This window comes from Archocentrus centrarchus, unplaced genomic scaffold (assembly GCF_007364275.1).
Source record: "Archocentrus centrarchus isolate MPI-CPG fArcCen1 unplaced genomic scaffold, fArcCen1 scaffold_30_ctg1, whole genome shotgun sequence".
NCBI lineage: Eukaryota > Metazoa > Chordata > Actinopteri > Cichliformes > Cichlidae > Archocentrus > Archocentrus centrarchus.
In genome coordinates, this window is record NW_022060259.1 from 1,140,362 (window position 1) to 1,154,212 (window position 13,851).

Here is a 13,851-nt window from a genome sequence, read left to right on the forward strand (position 1 = left end):
TTTCACCTTGATTTGAAACTGGTGACTGAGAGTATAGTTCCTTGTAATGGTCTCTGAAAAAATTAGCAATATCTTTTGGTTTATTTTTAAGCTGATTGGTTTGGGATCATGTATTTTATTAATAGTCATGTCTACTTTTAACTTTCTTAGTCTTCTTGCTAAGCTTTAGCTAGCTAGCTTTAGGATTGGGCCACACCTCTTAATCTTTGAATTCAGGTGTTTTCAGTCCCATTGCCACAGGTGTATAAACTCAAGCAGCTAGATGTTCCACAATGAACAGTAAATGGTATTGGATTGATTATTGGAAAGCGTAAGTGTTAAGGAATTCAACCACAAAGTGGCAGACCACGTAAATTTACAGAGTCACAGAGTGCTGAGGCACACAGTACTTGCTTCATATCATGGTTCATATCATGCATGTCAACATATTGTGCAAAAAACTTACATTAATAACAACAATGACACATGTGGTATTATTACTTGCTTACCATTAGATTTCTGTGCAGCAGGTTCATAGTGAGTAGAGCTGTGCGATCTAGCACAACCTCCAAATATGGCAATAGTGATAGGGGTCACTAGGGAGCAACAGCGGACACTGGCCATCCTATGGCCTCGGCACATCTCATCATAGATCAGCCAATCTGTGGGAAGGGCCTGGGTCGTTCTGGTTTGGCTGTTCTAAACAGGAGGAACACACACAATCACACAACTAAAACCCGTCATTTGCACTGATAGATATAAACAAAAGTGTTCCAAAGAACAAAGGCTTGTCAGGAAGTATATTCATGTATATGAACGTAAGTGATTTAGTGTTGAGCATAGCAGGTAATATTTACAAATAGCTTTTTACAGTTAAAACTTGTTCTTCAATGGGTACTGCTTAAAACTGTCTATATTTTATACATGAAGTTTATTTCATTCAATACTGATAAAGATATCTGACATAAGAAACGGCAGCAGCTGCGGACACCCATCTCCCCTATGTTAGTCTTGTCTGTTTTTTTTTCTGGATGGTTGTTCCGAACCCAATTTCGTTATATTATGACGGAATGTCGTTATATAATTTGTTGTATAATGATTATTTTCGTTGTATGTATAATGACAATAAAGTTCTATTCTATTCTATTCTAAATACAGAGACGAGACAAATGAATGATGTAAAGATTGACAGTGATTAAAAAAATTTCTATTTCAAACAGTAAACAAAGGACAATAAGTGAAGATAAGAGGAGGAAGGGTTATGGTTCTTGTGCTCTGCAGTTGTACTCTTCAGTACTGATCTATCCTCCAAGTTTGAAGCCAATGTGTGGCACAATTACTGAGATACTGAAAGTGTGACTGACAGACAAACAGACAGCTGAAAAGAAAAAAAAAAAAAAAAAAAAAAGGATCCTTAAGTGTCTCTCTGCCTCTGGGCAGGCCACAAATAAAGTGTCAAAGGGATCAGTACTGAACAGTGTGGACATAATGAGCCAACTGTGGTCTAAGAGAGCAGAATTAGATGATACCCAAGCACCTGTGATGACACATACATCCGCTGAGCTGAGAATGAAGATTGTAACCAGACTCAAGAGTCACAAAACCAAGGACACAACTCCCCCCAGTTCGCTGACAATGTCCCATTGGAAACGATGATTGCAAATGTTAACACAATAATTAACACAATGATTTTGAACCAATGAACTCAGGAAGACGTTATATGATGCCTGTAGCTCATCAGAAGGTGTTTAGGCAATAGTTTTTGCCAAATGAAATTAGTATAAAGAATAAGATGATGTAATGTATTTGTGTATTTTATATATATATATATATATATATATATATATATATATATATATATATATATATATATATATATACTGAAGGCTACTAAAATAAAGGCTTGGTAGAGCCTTTCAAGGGGGAAAAGAAGATTTAGTGATGTCAAAGAGTTTGAAACGTCAGGCAGTCATTGACTGTAAACTGTTTTAATTCAAGCATTAGAAACAACAGTAATATTTAAAATTTTGTTAATTTGTCCAACTTATTTTCAGTCTCTGAAAATGGGGGACTATGTATAAAAATGGCAAAAATTCCTAAACAGTTTATGCAATACTTTTGTTAAGGCCCTTGAATTAAAGCCAAAACTCTGCACTTCAATGACATCCTGACTTTCTCATATAAAATCCACTGTGGTGGTGCACATAGGCAAATACTCAAAATACTTAAAAACTTAACTGCACGTGTGTGTGTGTGTGTGTGTGTGTGTGTGTGTGTGTGTGTGTGTGTGTGTGTGTGTGTGTGTGTGTGTGTGTGTGTGTGTGTGTGTGTGTTTCCTACCTCCTTAAACTGAACCTGGCTCAGGACAGATGTGGGATGAAAGTGAACCTTCTTCTCCCTATTAGTGGAAAGCAGGGAAGACTCCTGGTTGAAATTGACCATGTTTGGGTACATGCCAGCTACCAGGGCTGCCTTCACCATGGCCCAGTTCTCTGAGTTCAGATTCACGTCACGGATGTCACAGCCCCCGCGGGCCCGCACAAAACCTGAGGAACAAAAAGATTAATTTGTTCACTGAGCGAACAAAATTCCTTAACCTTACACACCACTCATAATAATTCCCTCATAATAAGTGTCTATACTTAATTTTGAACTACAGATTAATTCAGACTTTTTAAAAAGCCTGACATCAATAAATGGATGATTAAGCCTTCATTAATGCAACCATTTGCAACCAGTCCTCACTGCTATATAAAAATCTTCATAACTACTATCAATAATTATCAATATTAATTCCATATTATTTGACACTTAAAACACAAAACATAAAAAATAATTCTTACTGCAAACATCTGTGTGAAAACAATGGCAGGAAACTGTGTAGGGCTTGTATGTGTTTCTCACACTCACTGAAATGGCAGCTCAGTTGCCTTTTTAACCCCATGACCCCCCCCCCAAAAAAAATCTCTGTTTTAATCCCAGTTAGCTCATAATAAATGAATTCTAATTTGTCAATAGACGTTTCATGTCCCTATTGTAAGATTTGTCAACTGGTGATTGGACTGCGGGGTACCAATCCACAGAGCACCAAACCCCTATGGCACTCCCAAGAATAGTGGGTCCACAGGAGGACACAAATGTGGATCTTCAGGCGGGGCCTGGCTGGGCCCCATGGGTTAAGACATGGGCACCTAAGGCCTGGTTCCAGGGTGAAACCCTGGGAGCCCTATCCCAGGCAGGCTAACCGTGTCTCTTTACCGTCTCTTTTTCATAGCGGTCTTCTGAATACAAACAGATACAAGCAGTGGAAATGTATAAAGTGTCTGTCTCTCCCTTAAAGATAGGGCGTGGAGCTTGGTCCTCCACATCAGAAGGAAACAATGCAGTCCAAGGCAGGGCATTTCTGCTTGGACTGCTGCCCCGTGATCCAGACCTAGATAAGAATAATGAATAATTTTACTTTTAGACTATTTAGTTACATTGCAGGTGCAGATCTTGTGTTTGTGTCAATCCTGTGTCAAAGCAACCAATTTAATTTTTACTATTTATTTTTTACACTGTTTCAAAGACCAGCAGGTGCCCATCTCTGCCAGGACCTGGGAAAATGTGGTGGGAACACAGTTTTCATGACAGTGTCAAGGTCTCCCCGTGAACTCTGCCACCACTGTCCCATAAAAAATACACACAGACGTGGCATGTTCAATTTCACAGTTTCAAGATTCCCTATAACCACCATTTGACCCGCACTGGTGGATCTAAAATATATGGAGTAACCACAGGTCAAATTTGACCTAGAACAGCCCCAGTGCACAAACATTTGTAGCACCTGTACAACATCATTCCAAACAAACTTTTAAATATTTACATTTTTTTGTATTTTGGGTCACTTTAGAAAAAGTCATCAAATTTCAGGCTAAATGTCAAAAATGGGTCAAATTTAACCTAAAAAATGTAAGGCTTAAAATTATTAAACTAAGATGATCAATGTTGCATAACATTTTCCCCCGAATGGCATTTCAGGTCATTAAATCAGAGTTAAATGGATCATTTGTAGATTTTTACTTATCTAGGAAAAATAGCTAATTACTTTATATACGTCTAGGTAGCTTAATTTAAAATAATACTGTGTGATTTGTTAGCATATTATGATTTTGTAGGAATAAACTATTGGCAAAATACTTGGCAACTAAAACTTTAAAAAACATGAACTGGAAAACAAATAAAATATTTACCTTACAGTTTTCATAGAGCGTTACTTAAGCTGAATTCAAGCATTTTTCATTGATATTGTGTGTCTAAAATAAAATGAAAGCAGTTTGCACATGCTAGTGAAAAATACTGAAAACTCATTGCTTCTGGGGACAACAAATATCTGCAGCTCTGCTCTAAACATTCAGAGCATCCAGAGAGCAACCGAAAGGACCAACCCAAATCTCTCACACTACCTGCACAGGTGTGAATTTAAAATAGCCTACTGAAAGTAACAAGTCATTCAGTACTTATGCAATAATACCATAATGGAATAATGTCAAAAGAGGGTTTTGGGTTGGTATATTTAACCTTTGGTGGGGGTAACAATGGAATATAAAAGAAATAAAAGCAGAACTGACCAATAGCACGAAGCTGTCCAAGCAGCTGCGTCCTCATGCCAAGTATCATGTCCATGGTAGCTTGGGACAGGAAGTTTTTCTCACAGAAGGCTCTCTCCCAACCTTCACTGCGAGCTTTCTGCCACGCCTGGTGCAACAGAGGACAAAGAAGACAGAGACATGTCTTTCTGCTTGTGCAAAGGACTGTGACCTCAAATCTGTATAAAAATACAATTTTTAGATCATCCCAATGAATGAATCAATATTTTTTCTTACATCACTGAACGTTAATAAATTATAAAGGACTTCTTTTTTTAAACTGATACAGGAGAAAATCAATGAAAGAGTCATAATATTGGTAAGCCAGTAAGTGTATTAACATTTATTGTGACCACTTAGAAGTTCGTCTTACATGTGTTCCTGCATACCTGGAAAGCTCTAAGCAGGGCCATGTGATCACTAAAGGCGTTGGAAGAAAAGCGTTTGCGGCAATTTAGAGCAGCTCTTTTCTGAGAGCTTTGGGAGGGAAGGACGAAGGGGTCACGATAGGCCAGCGTACAGGCAATAGTTAGAATGGGATCCAGACACTTAAGCACAACAGCACACAGCACCATCTTTCCCAGATGGGGCTCCACAGGTAGATCAGCCAAGTGGTAGCCCAGTTCAGTCAGGTCTTCATACTGGTCCATAGCATCTATTTTCTAAAGAGAAAAGTGGTGAGAGTCTATACGGAGACAAAGAATTATTGCTAAATTGTTATATATGTTACCTTCAGCATTTGCATAGCGTTCCGGACTGCGTGTGCAGGAGGTGGTTGGGGAGCTTTGGCCAAGAATTCAATTACTGGACAAGAGGAGGGAGCCAGCAGTTTGGTCTGCAGGCACAGTTCCTTACACACACAACATGAGATAGTGATCAGAATAATCTGGATAAACAACCTGCTGTAATATTGGTAAACTGCACCTGTGTTACCTGTGCATGATAGGAGGTGAAAAAAGTGTCCTACTTTTTAGAACTACTCTTTCAGTAAGTCATAGTCAGATTTGTATCATATAGCCATCATGATACAGGGTTAAGTCACAAAAGGCAATGTTACATAACAGTTCAACATCAGAGTTAGGACTGTGCACGTTTGCTATAAAGCTAATAATTTTCGCACTACAGTCAGAGGTTGTAAGCTTAGCTAATGTGCCACTTGTCTAATTGATAAAGCAAGGTGATGAATTTGACATATTGACTTTGCAGGTGCAGATCAACAACCAATTGCAGGCTTCCTGTGTTCTGTGGCAGTAGATTTACACAACATGAGGGACACCACTGTCACTAAAATCCATCAACACCATTTTACTTTCCTACAATTGTAGGACTAAGCTAAAGCGTACTAGAAAATTCCAGTAACTACAGTAAATTTAAAAATCAAACAACATATAGATTGTTATACTATTCTGAATTGTAAATTCAGTGTTTACAAAGAAAAAGAAAGAGTTAAACATGATCATGTATGTGTCTACCTGTAGAGGCATCCGGAGCAGCTGTGGAACCTGGAATTCCAGCATATTGTTGAACCTGAGTCGACTAAAGAGATGGAAGCAGATCCCTGGCCTGCAGCGCCCAGCTCTATAGACATGCCATATGTTCAAAAGCAAGAGAGGCTTTAATGTTTGTTCACAGCACTTAAACCATGAGGTGAAATGTAAATTTTAGCATCTGTGTTGAAGATTTAAAATAAAAATACGAGCACTGCTACTGTTACCTTCCTTTCCTTTGCAGAGCACTGGCTTTTGAGATCCACACCGTTTTTAACATGGATACATGGCTGAAGGCATCAAATGACTTCTACAAGACGAAAATAAATAGTTGATTACTAAAACCATTGTGGAATTGATAGCATCGCGATTTAAATGTAACTCCTGAACAGTCACTGCACCTCTTTGACCTTTCCAGAATCAATGACGAAGACAACGTCATTGATGGTGATGCTCGTCTCAGCTATGTTAGTAGAAAGAATCTGAAAGGGAAAAACTGACCAGTTATAATCTAGTTTCACAGTGACTACATTTCTTTCAAATTTACTGCTGCGTTACATTAAAATGAAAAGAACACTTCTGAGCCATGGTACAAATCAGCTGACCTGCTCTGCCTCCTGAACAACAGCCACCCACAGAAATGAAGGCTAAAAGTCTGCACTTCACTCACAACTTGATAGCTTTGTTTCAAACTCACTGCTAATGTATAGAGGCTGAGCTAAATTCTCTCACTGCCCAAAGACTTTTGGATTTGACTGTAAGTGGAAGAAGGAGAATTAAGATCAATATAATAGAAAACTGCACAGGCAGAAACCTCAGAGTAAAATGTTGCCATGTGAAATTATGAATGCAATACACAATATGTTAAAAAATAGACACACACACACACACACACACACACACACACACACACACACACACACACACAAACACACACACACACAGAGCTAAAAACATTAAATGAGAGTATAACATCAAGCCAGTTAAACTTGTGGGACATTGATCTGTCAGTTCAGCAGCAGAGGGGGTTGTTGCTTATTTATTTTAGCCTTCGTTGGTACAGGTCGAATGAGACTCAGTGTCTCATTTCCAAGAAAAATCTGTTTCGAGAAACAGAATAAATTTCAGTTTCAGCTGCTTTGGTGTTAATGAAATTAACAACAGGTGAACTAAAGGGACAACAATGAGACAATCCCCAAAACAGGCCACCGACATTTTCCCCTCCTCACCTTTTCTTTTTTTTTTTCCCCTTCCTGACAGTTTTTTTTCACTAGTTTTGAACCTGGCTGGGGTCAGTGTCACTACTGGAATCATGAGGTGATATCTGGACCCTACAGAGGTTGCACAGGTAGTCCAACTCCTCCAGGATAGCACATCAATCTGATGCTGCCAGGTTGCACCTGAGACTGTCCAGGAGCTCAGTAATGCACCAAACTACTGGGTACTTTTTTCAGTTGCTGCAATGAAATTTAGTAAACTGGACAAACCTGCTGCAACATTTTTTCACTTTGATCATTTTCATTTCTATTAAACGATGTGGCATCCTTTCATTCCTAACACATTACACATATTTATTTTCCCTATGGAGATCTGATGTGTTTTCTAAGTGGTGCTTTAATTTTTTGAGCAGTATATATACATACACACATAATAATGACACCAGTGACTCACTATCTTCCTGACACCAGATGGAGAGGTCTTCATGGCTTTTTTCTGATCCTGAGTCTGCATGTCTGAATGTAGAGTAAACACTTGGTACCTAAGAAACAAAACAACTCTATCAGAGAGTATGCACTGTGCCGCAAGTCTGTACTAATAACAGTTAAATATAAACTTCAAGATAATATCCGAATCATTGGAATCATTGACATTTTAAACTGCGCCCCAATTTGTCTGAAAGAATTTTACCTCTCACTGTGGGCGGCAAATCTCTTATCATCTTGAAGGATGCGGTCCCTGAGTTCCACGATCTCATCATATCCAGGAAGAAAAATGAGGACAGCACCTGAAGATCAAAAAATGGCTCACATTCTTGCAGAGCTGGTGGCATATATTAAGATATATTGAAATAAGCAAGGGCAGTATGGATTAGAAAAGATCAAGACAGTTCTATGAATCACAGGTTCATAGCACTGAACCTGCATCTCTCAGATCCTGCGTCAGGTCTTGGCTGAATTTCTTCCTAGCTCTTAAAAATGTGACTTTCAAATACTATTCATCTGCTTTAAACAGTTTTAGGCCGGCCATTTCTTTTGTCCTCTGCTTGCCCAGTTTTCTCTTTTAAGACTGCATACCATGCAGAGATATGGCAGGTTTTTGGCTAACAGCTCTTCGGGAATAACCTTGTTGGTTCAAAAAAATGCAATTTTGTGCGTTAAACTGTGTTATCTTTGGCACATTTCATAAATCAAACTAAAGAAACTGGAAAAATTATGTGTTTTTGCAACAGGCTACTAGTAACAAAGTCTCTAAAGATAAGTTGCGTGCTCTGTGTACACACAAAACTAGTTCATCCCTTGAGTTATGTGACTTTTTTGTGCTCAAATGATTCGCACCCCTCATTGTTTTAAATGAGGGGTGGCTCAAAACATTCATACAGTGATGTCTTTACAGTCTGATACTTACCATCATCAGCAGTGGAGCAGATGTTGTGCAGCAGATTCATAATGAGATCCAGGTCTACCCACTGATCATCAAAGCTGTGATGGTACAGCGTGAGAAGCTCTTGGTCTTCGGGGCTTAACTCAGCAGAGGCACACTGCACCAGAGCTGACTCGTCCATGCTCACCTGTCCCAAAGGACTGCACAGGAACAAGAATATTCAGCTGCTTCACAAAGTACTCATAACGATTAACTTTTCGCACACTTACTAGTGTTGTAAATTTAATTTTAAATGACTAAAGTTGACACCTGAATAACTAAGACAGGTTTTTATTTTTTTGTATTTATTAAAAATCAAAAACTGACACTTGGAATTTCCTCACACTTGGACTCTAAACACTTGGAGAGCTCAAAAAAACAAAAACAAGACAGACCTCAAGAAAAGTAGACATCAGGCAAGTAAAACCAGTACTTTTCACTATAATTAGTGGTCATATGTACTCTGCTTGAGACACTTCAGTTTTTCATTTATTGATAAATTACTTAATCTGGCTTTAAACTTTGTCATGACCACAGATGCTGACTGCTAAAGGGAAAACCATTGTTTACAATGACAGCTGTAACACAAAATGTGTCCGTGTCTGAAAACTTTCCAAAGCACATGAATGGCACAACAACTCACATGGATGATTTCAATAAATCCACAGCATCAGTCTGCTGGAAGTGCTCAGCAAAGTCTAAGGCAGTCCTGAAAACACATGAAAACAAGTGTATGAAATTCTGCAGTTTCTATAACTACATTGTTGGTTACTTTTTTCAACAAGTTAAAAAATACTCAAACTTTATGTTATGCTTAAATTGCACATTTTTAAACACCTGTAAGATTACTGCCTTCTCCATTTCTATGGACAATGAAAGCAGAACTAACACAAAGGGGCTGTGAATCATACAATCTTCTCTTTGGATTATTAAACTGTGATGTGACTGTAATGCGTTGTCTTACCACCCACTGGATGCCTTCAGGTTAAAGTCAGCACCCATCTTGAGGAGTTGCTCCATCTGTGTGATGAATCCTCGACCTGCTGCTACCATCAGTGGTGTGGCCCCTGTTTCACTGTGCATGTAGTCCACTACATAAAGACACGAGGAATCCAAATAAAAGAGTCCAAATAAACTGGATTGAAATATTATTTTGACATTGAAATATTATTTTCACATAAATAAAACTCCTCCTTTCACCTCATGAAAAAGAAAAGTTGTAGTTTCATGACAGTATCTCCCAGGCCCATAAGTTTTTGCATTAAAAGCTGAAAGTTTGCACTTCGATAATATCTTGATTTTTTTAATTTAAAATCAACTATTGTTCTTTGCAGAGGCAAAATTACAAAAGCTCTCAATGTAAAAATGCTTATGGACTTAACTGCGTATAATTAAATATTATTACATACATACAAAGCAAAGATGCCCCATCAGATTCATACCGTTAACACCTTCATTGAGGATCAGATTGAAAAGCTGAATAAAAGCATCCTGGTCCTCATTTAAGAAAATGCTAGAAATGCATGCGTCCATCTCCTTCATCAGCCACGGCTCCAGCTGTTCAGTGCCACTCTCATTCTGTAACATAAAACCACGCAATTAACCAGAGTATGAACAGTAAGGTTTCATACAACTCAGATTATCAAAGTATAGCTTATCCTGATGAAACAATTTGCTGACAGAAATTTGATGACAAACTTTCAATCTAGTAGTTCCTGTTTACAGGTTGCCAAAAATCAAATCCAAAACCACTGAAGCAATTCAACCTCCAAAAGACCCATCTGATCCAAAACTCATTGCTTTATCCTTGTCAATTCTACAATCCCAATTTGTTCCCAATATTCCAACCACAGGTGCACTAGAGGGGCAACAATGAGATAAGTGGCTCCACTGCATGACGGATGCCAACGCCCAGACCACCCAGAGGTTTCTGGTTTTAAAGTCTTTAAAATTCAAGGTAACGTATAGACTATTTGGTTAATGTAGAAGGCTATCCAGCCTAAGAAGGGCAGTGGGCAACCGTGGTAGCAGGATGTGGTTTTAGCTTGGCTGCAGGAGGCGGAGTAGTTCAGACTAGACCGGAGTAGTTCAGACTAGGTGGAGCTGACTGGCACAGCTAGTGCCTGTTAATCAGCCACTCCTTTTATTTAGCAGCAGGATGGATCCCGGAGACTCCCACAATCACACCAGGCTGCAAAGCAAACTTAAGGACGAAGTTACAATTTAAATTTTTTTTAAAAAGTTTTTAAAATTCCAAAAAATTTCAAACAACACATTTTTACTTTGATTACTGAGTGTAAATGGACAAATGCAAACTGTGGCTGTTTAAAATAAAGTTTAGACTATAAATAGTAAGGTATCAATTTCTTTCTGAAACAACTGTACATCAGTGATTAAAAGCATAAAGTTCAGTATGAGGATACTGACCGTATAAATCCTATTCCATTGTTAGCTCCCAATGTGTCCACAACTCAGCCTGATTAAAATGTTTTTATTTTCATTTTAGTAAAAGACTAACAAAGTAGTAGCAAAATTAAGTGCTTGCAATGTGACTATAAAATTAGATTATGCTCACATGACAGCTAAATGTGTACACATGAAACCCCATATCCAAAAAAGTGTAAGAAATAACAATGATTGATAAATCACTGAAACTGAAAACAACATATTAAATGTTAAAATTGCCAGTTTAATTTTAATGTAATTTTTCTTGAATATTTTTAATATATTACCTGTAACACATTTCAAAACTGTTGGGACATAGAAACTCCTACACAAAGAACATCTGTCTGTCCATCTATCTGTGTGATTTTGTCCATACAACAGTCCAAGATGCAGTTAGGAAACTTCATAAGTGGAGATCAAAATGAAAGCCAACCTCAGACATAAGTCTGAATAGTCAGTAAAGAGCTCCAAAATTGCAGGGTCCCAACACATTAGACAGCCCTGTCAATCATTATCTGGTGCAAAAAATACAAAAAAAATATTTGAAGGTATCTGTAGTCTGAGAACTGTGTCATGCCTGGTGTGATCTCACCTCTAGGTGTAACAGAGGGCGTGGTGTGTGCAAGGTCACTTACCTGCGTGCTAAAGTCCCTCTTCCCACAGCCACTGTCAGGGAGGAAGACTGGAGCAAAGGTCCTCCATTTCTCCCCAGGAGAACTTGTCTCTACTGCCTCACACCACTCCGTCAAACATTTCTGCTTTTTTTCCTCTGACAATCAGAACATGTGATACACAAAGAAAATTAAAATAATACCAAATCAAAGGCTATGTTAAAAAAAAAAAAATAGAGGAGAAGAGCCATACTTCTTTGTGTCTCTTCCTTGTATTTCCTGATGTCCTTGTTGGTGAAGCCCGTCAGCCTCAGAATATCCTCTAGAAAGAGCTCCTTCACCTCAAACTGTCTTCCTTTGACTACAAAAAATATTTTAAAACCTCTTAATTTATATCAAATAAAATTAAAACATGCGTTTTCAATACAGAGATGATTCTCAAACCAGAGAAACACACCGATTTCCCTTTCACCATCATTCCAAATATTGTAGTACTGAGTACAAACAAAGTCAAATAATGAAGTGATAAAGAATTAACAGCTGCTTTAAATAAACACTGAGGTTTGTAGGACTTACGGTGAAGAACAGGGCAGGAGCCAAAGTACTGACAAAACAGGTCTATATCCAGAGCTGCACTAGAGAGGATCAGTTTTAGTGTGGGAATCTTCTGAAGCACCTCTCGCATCTTCGTGAGCAGGAAGTCAGTCAGACCATCACGCTCATGCACCTCATCCTGTTGAGAGTCACTCATTTTAACATGTTTTTTATTGATTTCCACTGCTTCAGTTTTGCAGCATTTCTATCACATGTAGTGACATGTAGTACTACATCAGTGCTGCTGCTGTGTGGCCAGAGGTAATTGCCTGTTTTTATAATCTTGATACTCACCACAATGACATGTGTGACAGATGTCAGGCTGGCATCTCCAGTCATCAATGTTCTGAGGAGTACTCCACTGGTGCAAAAGGTCAAAAGTGTTTTAGGAGATACCCTGAGAATTGCAAAGTCAAAATTTACAAGTCAAATTTTAAGAAACATGCGTCTTCCAGAAGCTCACAAATGTTTCATAGGATAAAAGGATATAATTGCTACAGTACGTAGGTACTGAGGACAGGCTGAGGACAGGCTCCACGCTCCAAAACCATTGTACTGAAGGAACTGCACTGCAGGAGTTTGAATCTATCTGATAGATCCCAGTTTGTGCGTGTAAATGGGGACTTTTTCTCTCACACAAAAGTTAGAGACAAAAGTCCACAGGGTTCTGTGCTGGGGCTGATACTTTTTACATTATACATGCTTCCCTTAGGCACTATTTTTAGAAAGCACTTTATACATTTTCATTGCTATTCAGCTGATAGCCAGCTTTAATTATCCACAAACCAAGATGATATAAATCAATTATTTAAACTATAGGTGTGTCTTAAAGACATAAAAGGGTTGGATGACCTCTATTTTCCTGCTTCTAAATTCAGATAAAACAGGTTATTGTACTCGGCCCTAAAAATCTTACAAACATGGTTTCTGGCCAGATGTTTACTTTGGATGGCATTACTTTGGCCTCCAGTAACACTGGAGGCACAAAATCACAAAATCTTGAATAATCACATCTGGTCATATCTTAATCTCTGGTCATATCTCCAATCTCATTGTACATCCTGTATAATGACAATAAAGGCATTCTATTCTATTCTAAAGAATTCATAGTACTTTATTATCCTAACAGAGCATTTCTCTCTTTGATTACACAAACATTATGTAAGAGTAGGTAATGGATAATGGTTACTGATTTGTAAATAACTGGACATGACTAACTTATTATATTATAGCATATTGCTAACTAGCCAGGCAGCTCTCTAAATACTTTCTTTAAAGATATGACACATTTTGGGGTCAACTTGAAAGAAATGCAGATGTTAAATATAGTGAGGACAGAGGTCAAATGTGATATGATATCTGGATGCAAACTATAATGTGATATTCAGAGGCAACATATAACAATATTATTTCCTAAATGGCAGTAGAATTTTAAGCACAGTTTTAAAGTTAAGGCATTTTATGAAA

At 38.1% G+C, this 13,851-nt stretch overlaps 1 protein-coding gene across 2 annotated transcripts in view; it reads right to left on the minus strand.

Moving 5' to 3' along the window:
• Positions 1–13,851, minus strand: part of ythdc2 (YTH domain containing 2) — a 36,859-nt gene that overhangs the window by 16,047 nt on the left and 6,961 nt on the right. For both annotated transcript variants that reach the window (XM_030724070.1, XM_030724069.1), the window contains exons 7-24: positions 12,679–12,781; positions 12,367–12,523; positions 12,044–12,151; positions 11,815–11,948; positions 10,177–10,312; positions 9,699–9,825; positions 9,378–9,443; positions 8,720–8,895; positions 8,003–8,099; positions 7,766–7,853; positions 6,496–6,576; positions 6,322–6,404; positions 6,080–6,185; positions 5,338–5,457; positions 4,997–5,269; positions 4,590–4,716; positions 2,320–2,525; positions 489–678 (exon numbers count right to left, since the gene is read on the minus strand). In XM_030724070.1, coding sequence (XP_030579930.1) covers positions 489–678; positions 2,320–2,525; positions 4,590–4,716; positions 4,997–5,269; positions 5,338–5,457; positions 6,080–6,185; positions 6,322–6,404; positions 6,496–6,576; positions 7,766–7,853; positions 8,003–8,099; positions 8,720–8,895; positions 9,378–9,443; positions 9,699–9,825; positions 10,177–10,312; positions 11,815–11,948; positions 12,044–12,151; positions 12,367–12,523; positions 12,679–12,781 — 2,378 coding nt within the window. The remainder of the gene's footprint in view (positions 1–488; positions 679–2,319; positions 2,526–4,589; positions 4,717–4,996; positions 5,270–5,337; positions 5,458–6,079; positions 6,186–6,321; positions 6,405–6,495; positions 6,577–7,765; positions 7,854–8,002; positions 8,100–8,719; positions 8,896–9,377; positions 9,444–9,698; positions 9,826–10,176; positions 10,313–11,814; positions 11,949–12,043; positions 12,152–12,366; positions 12,524–12,678; positions 12,782–13,851) is intronic.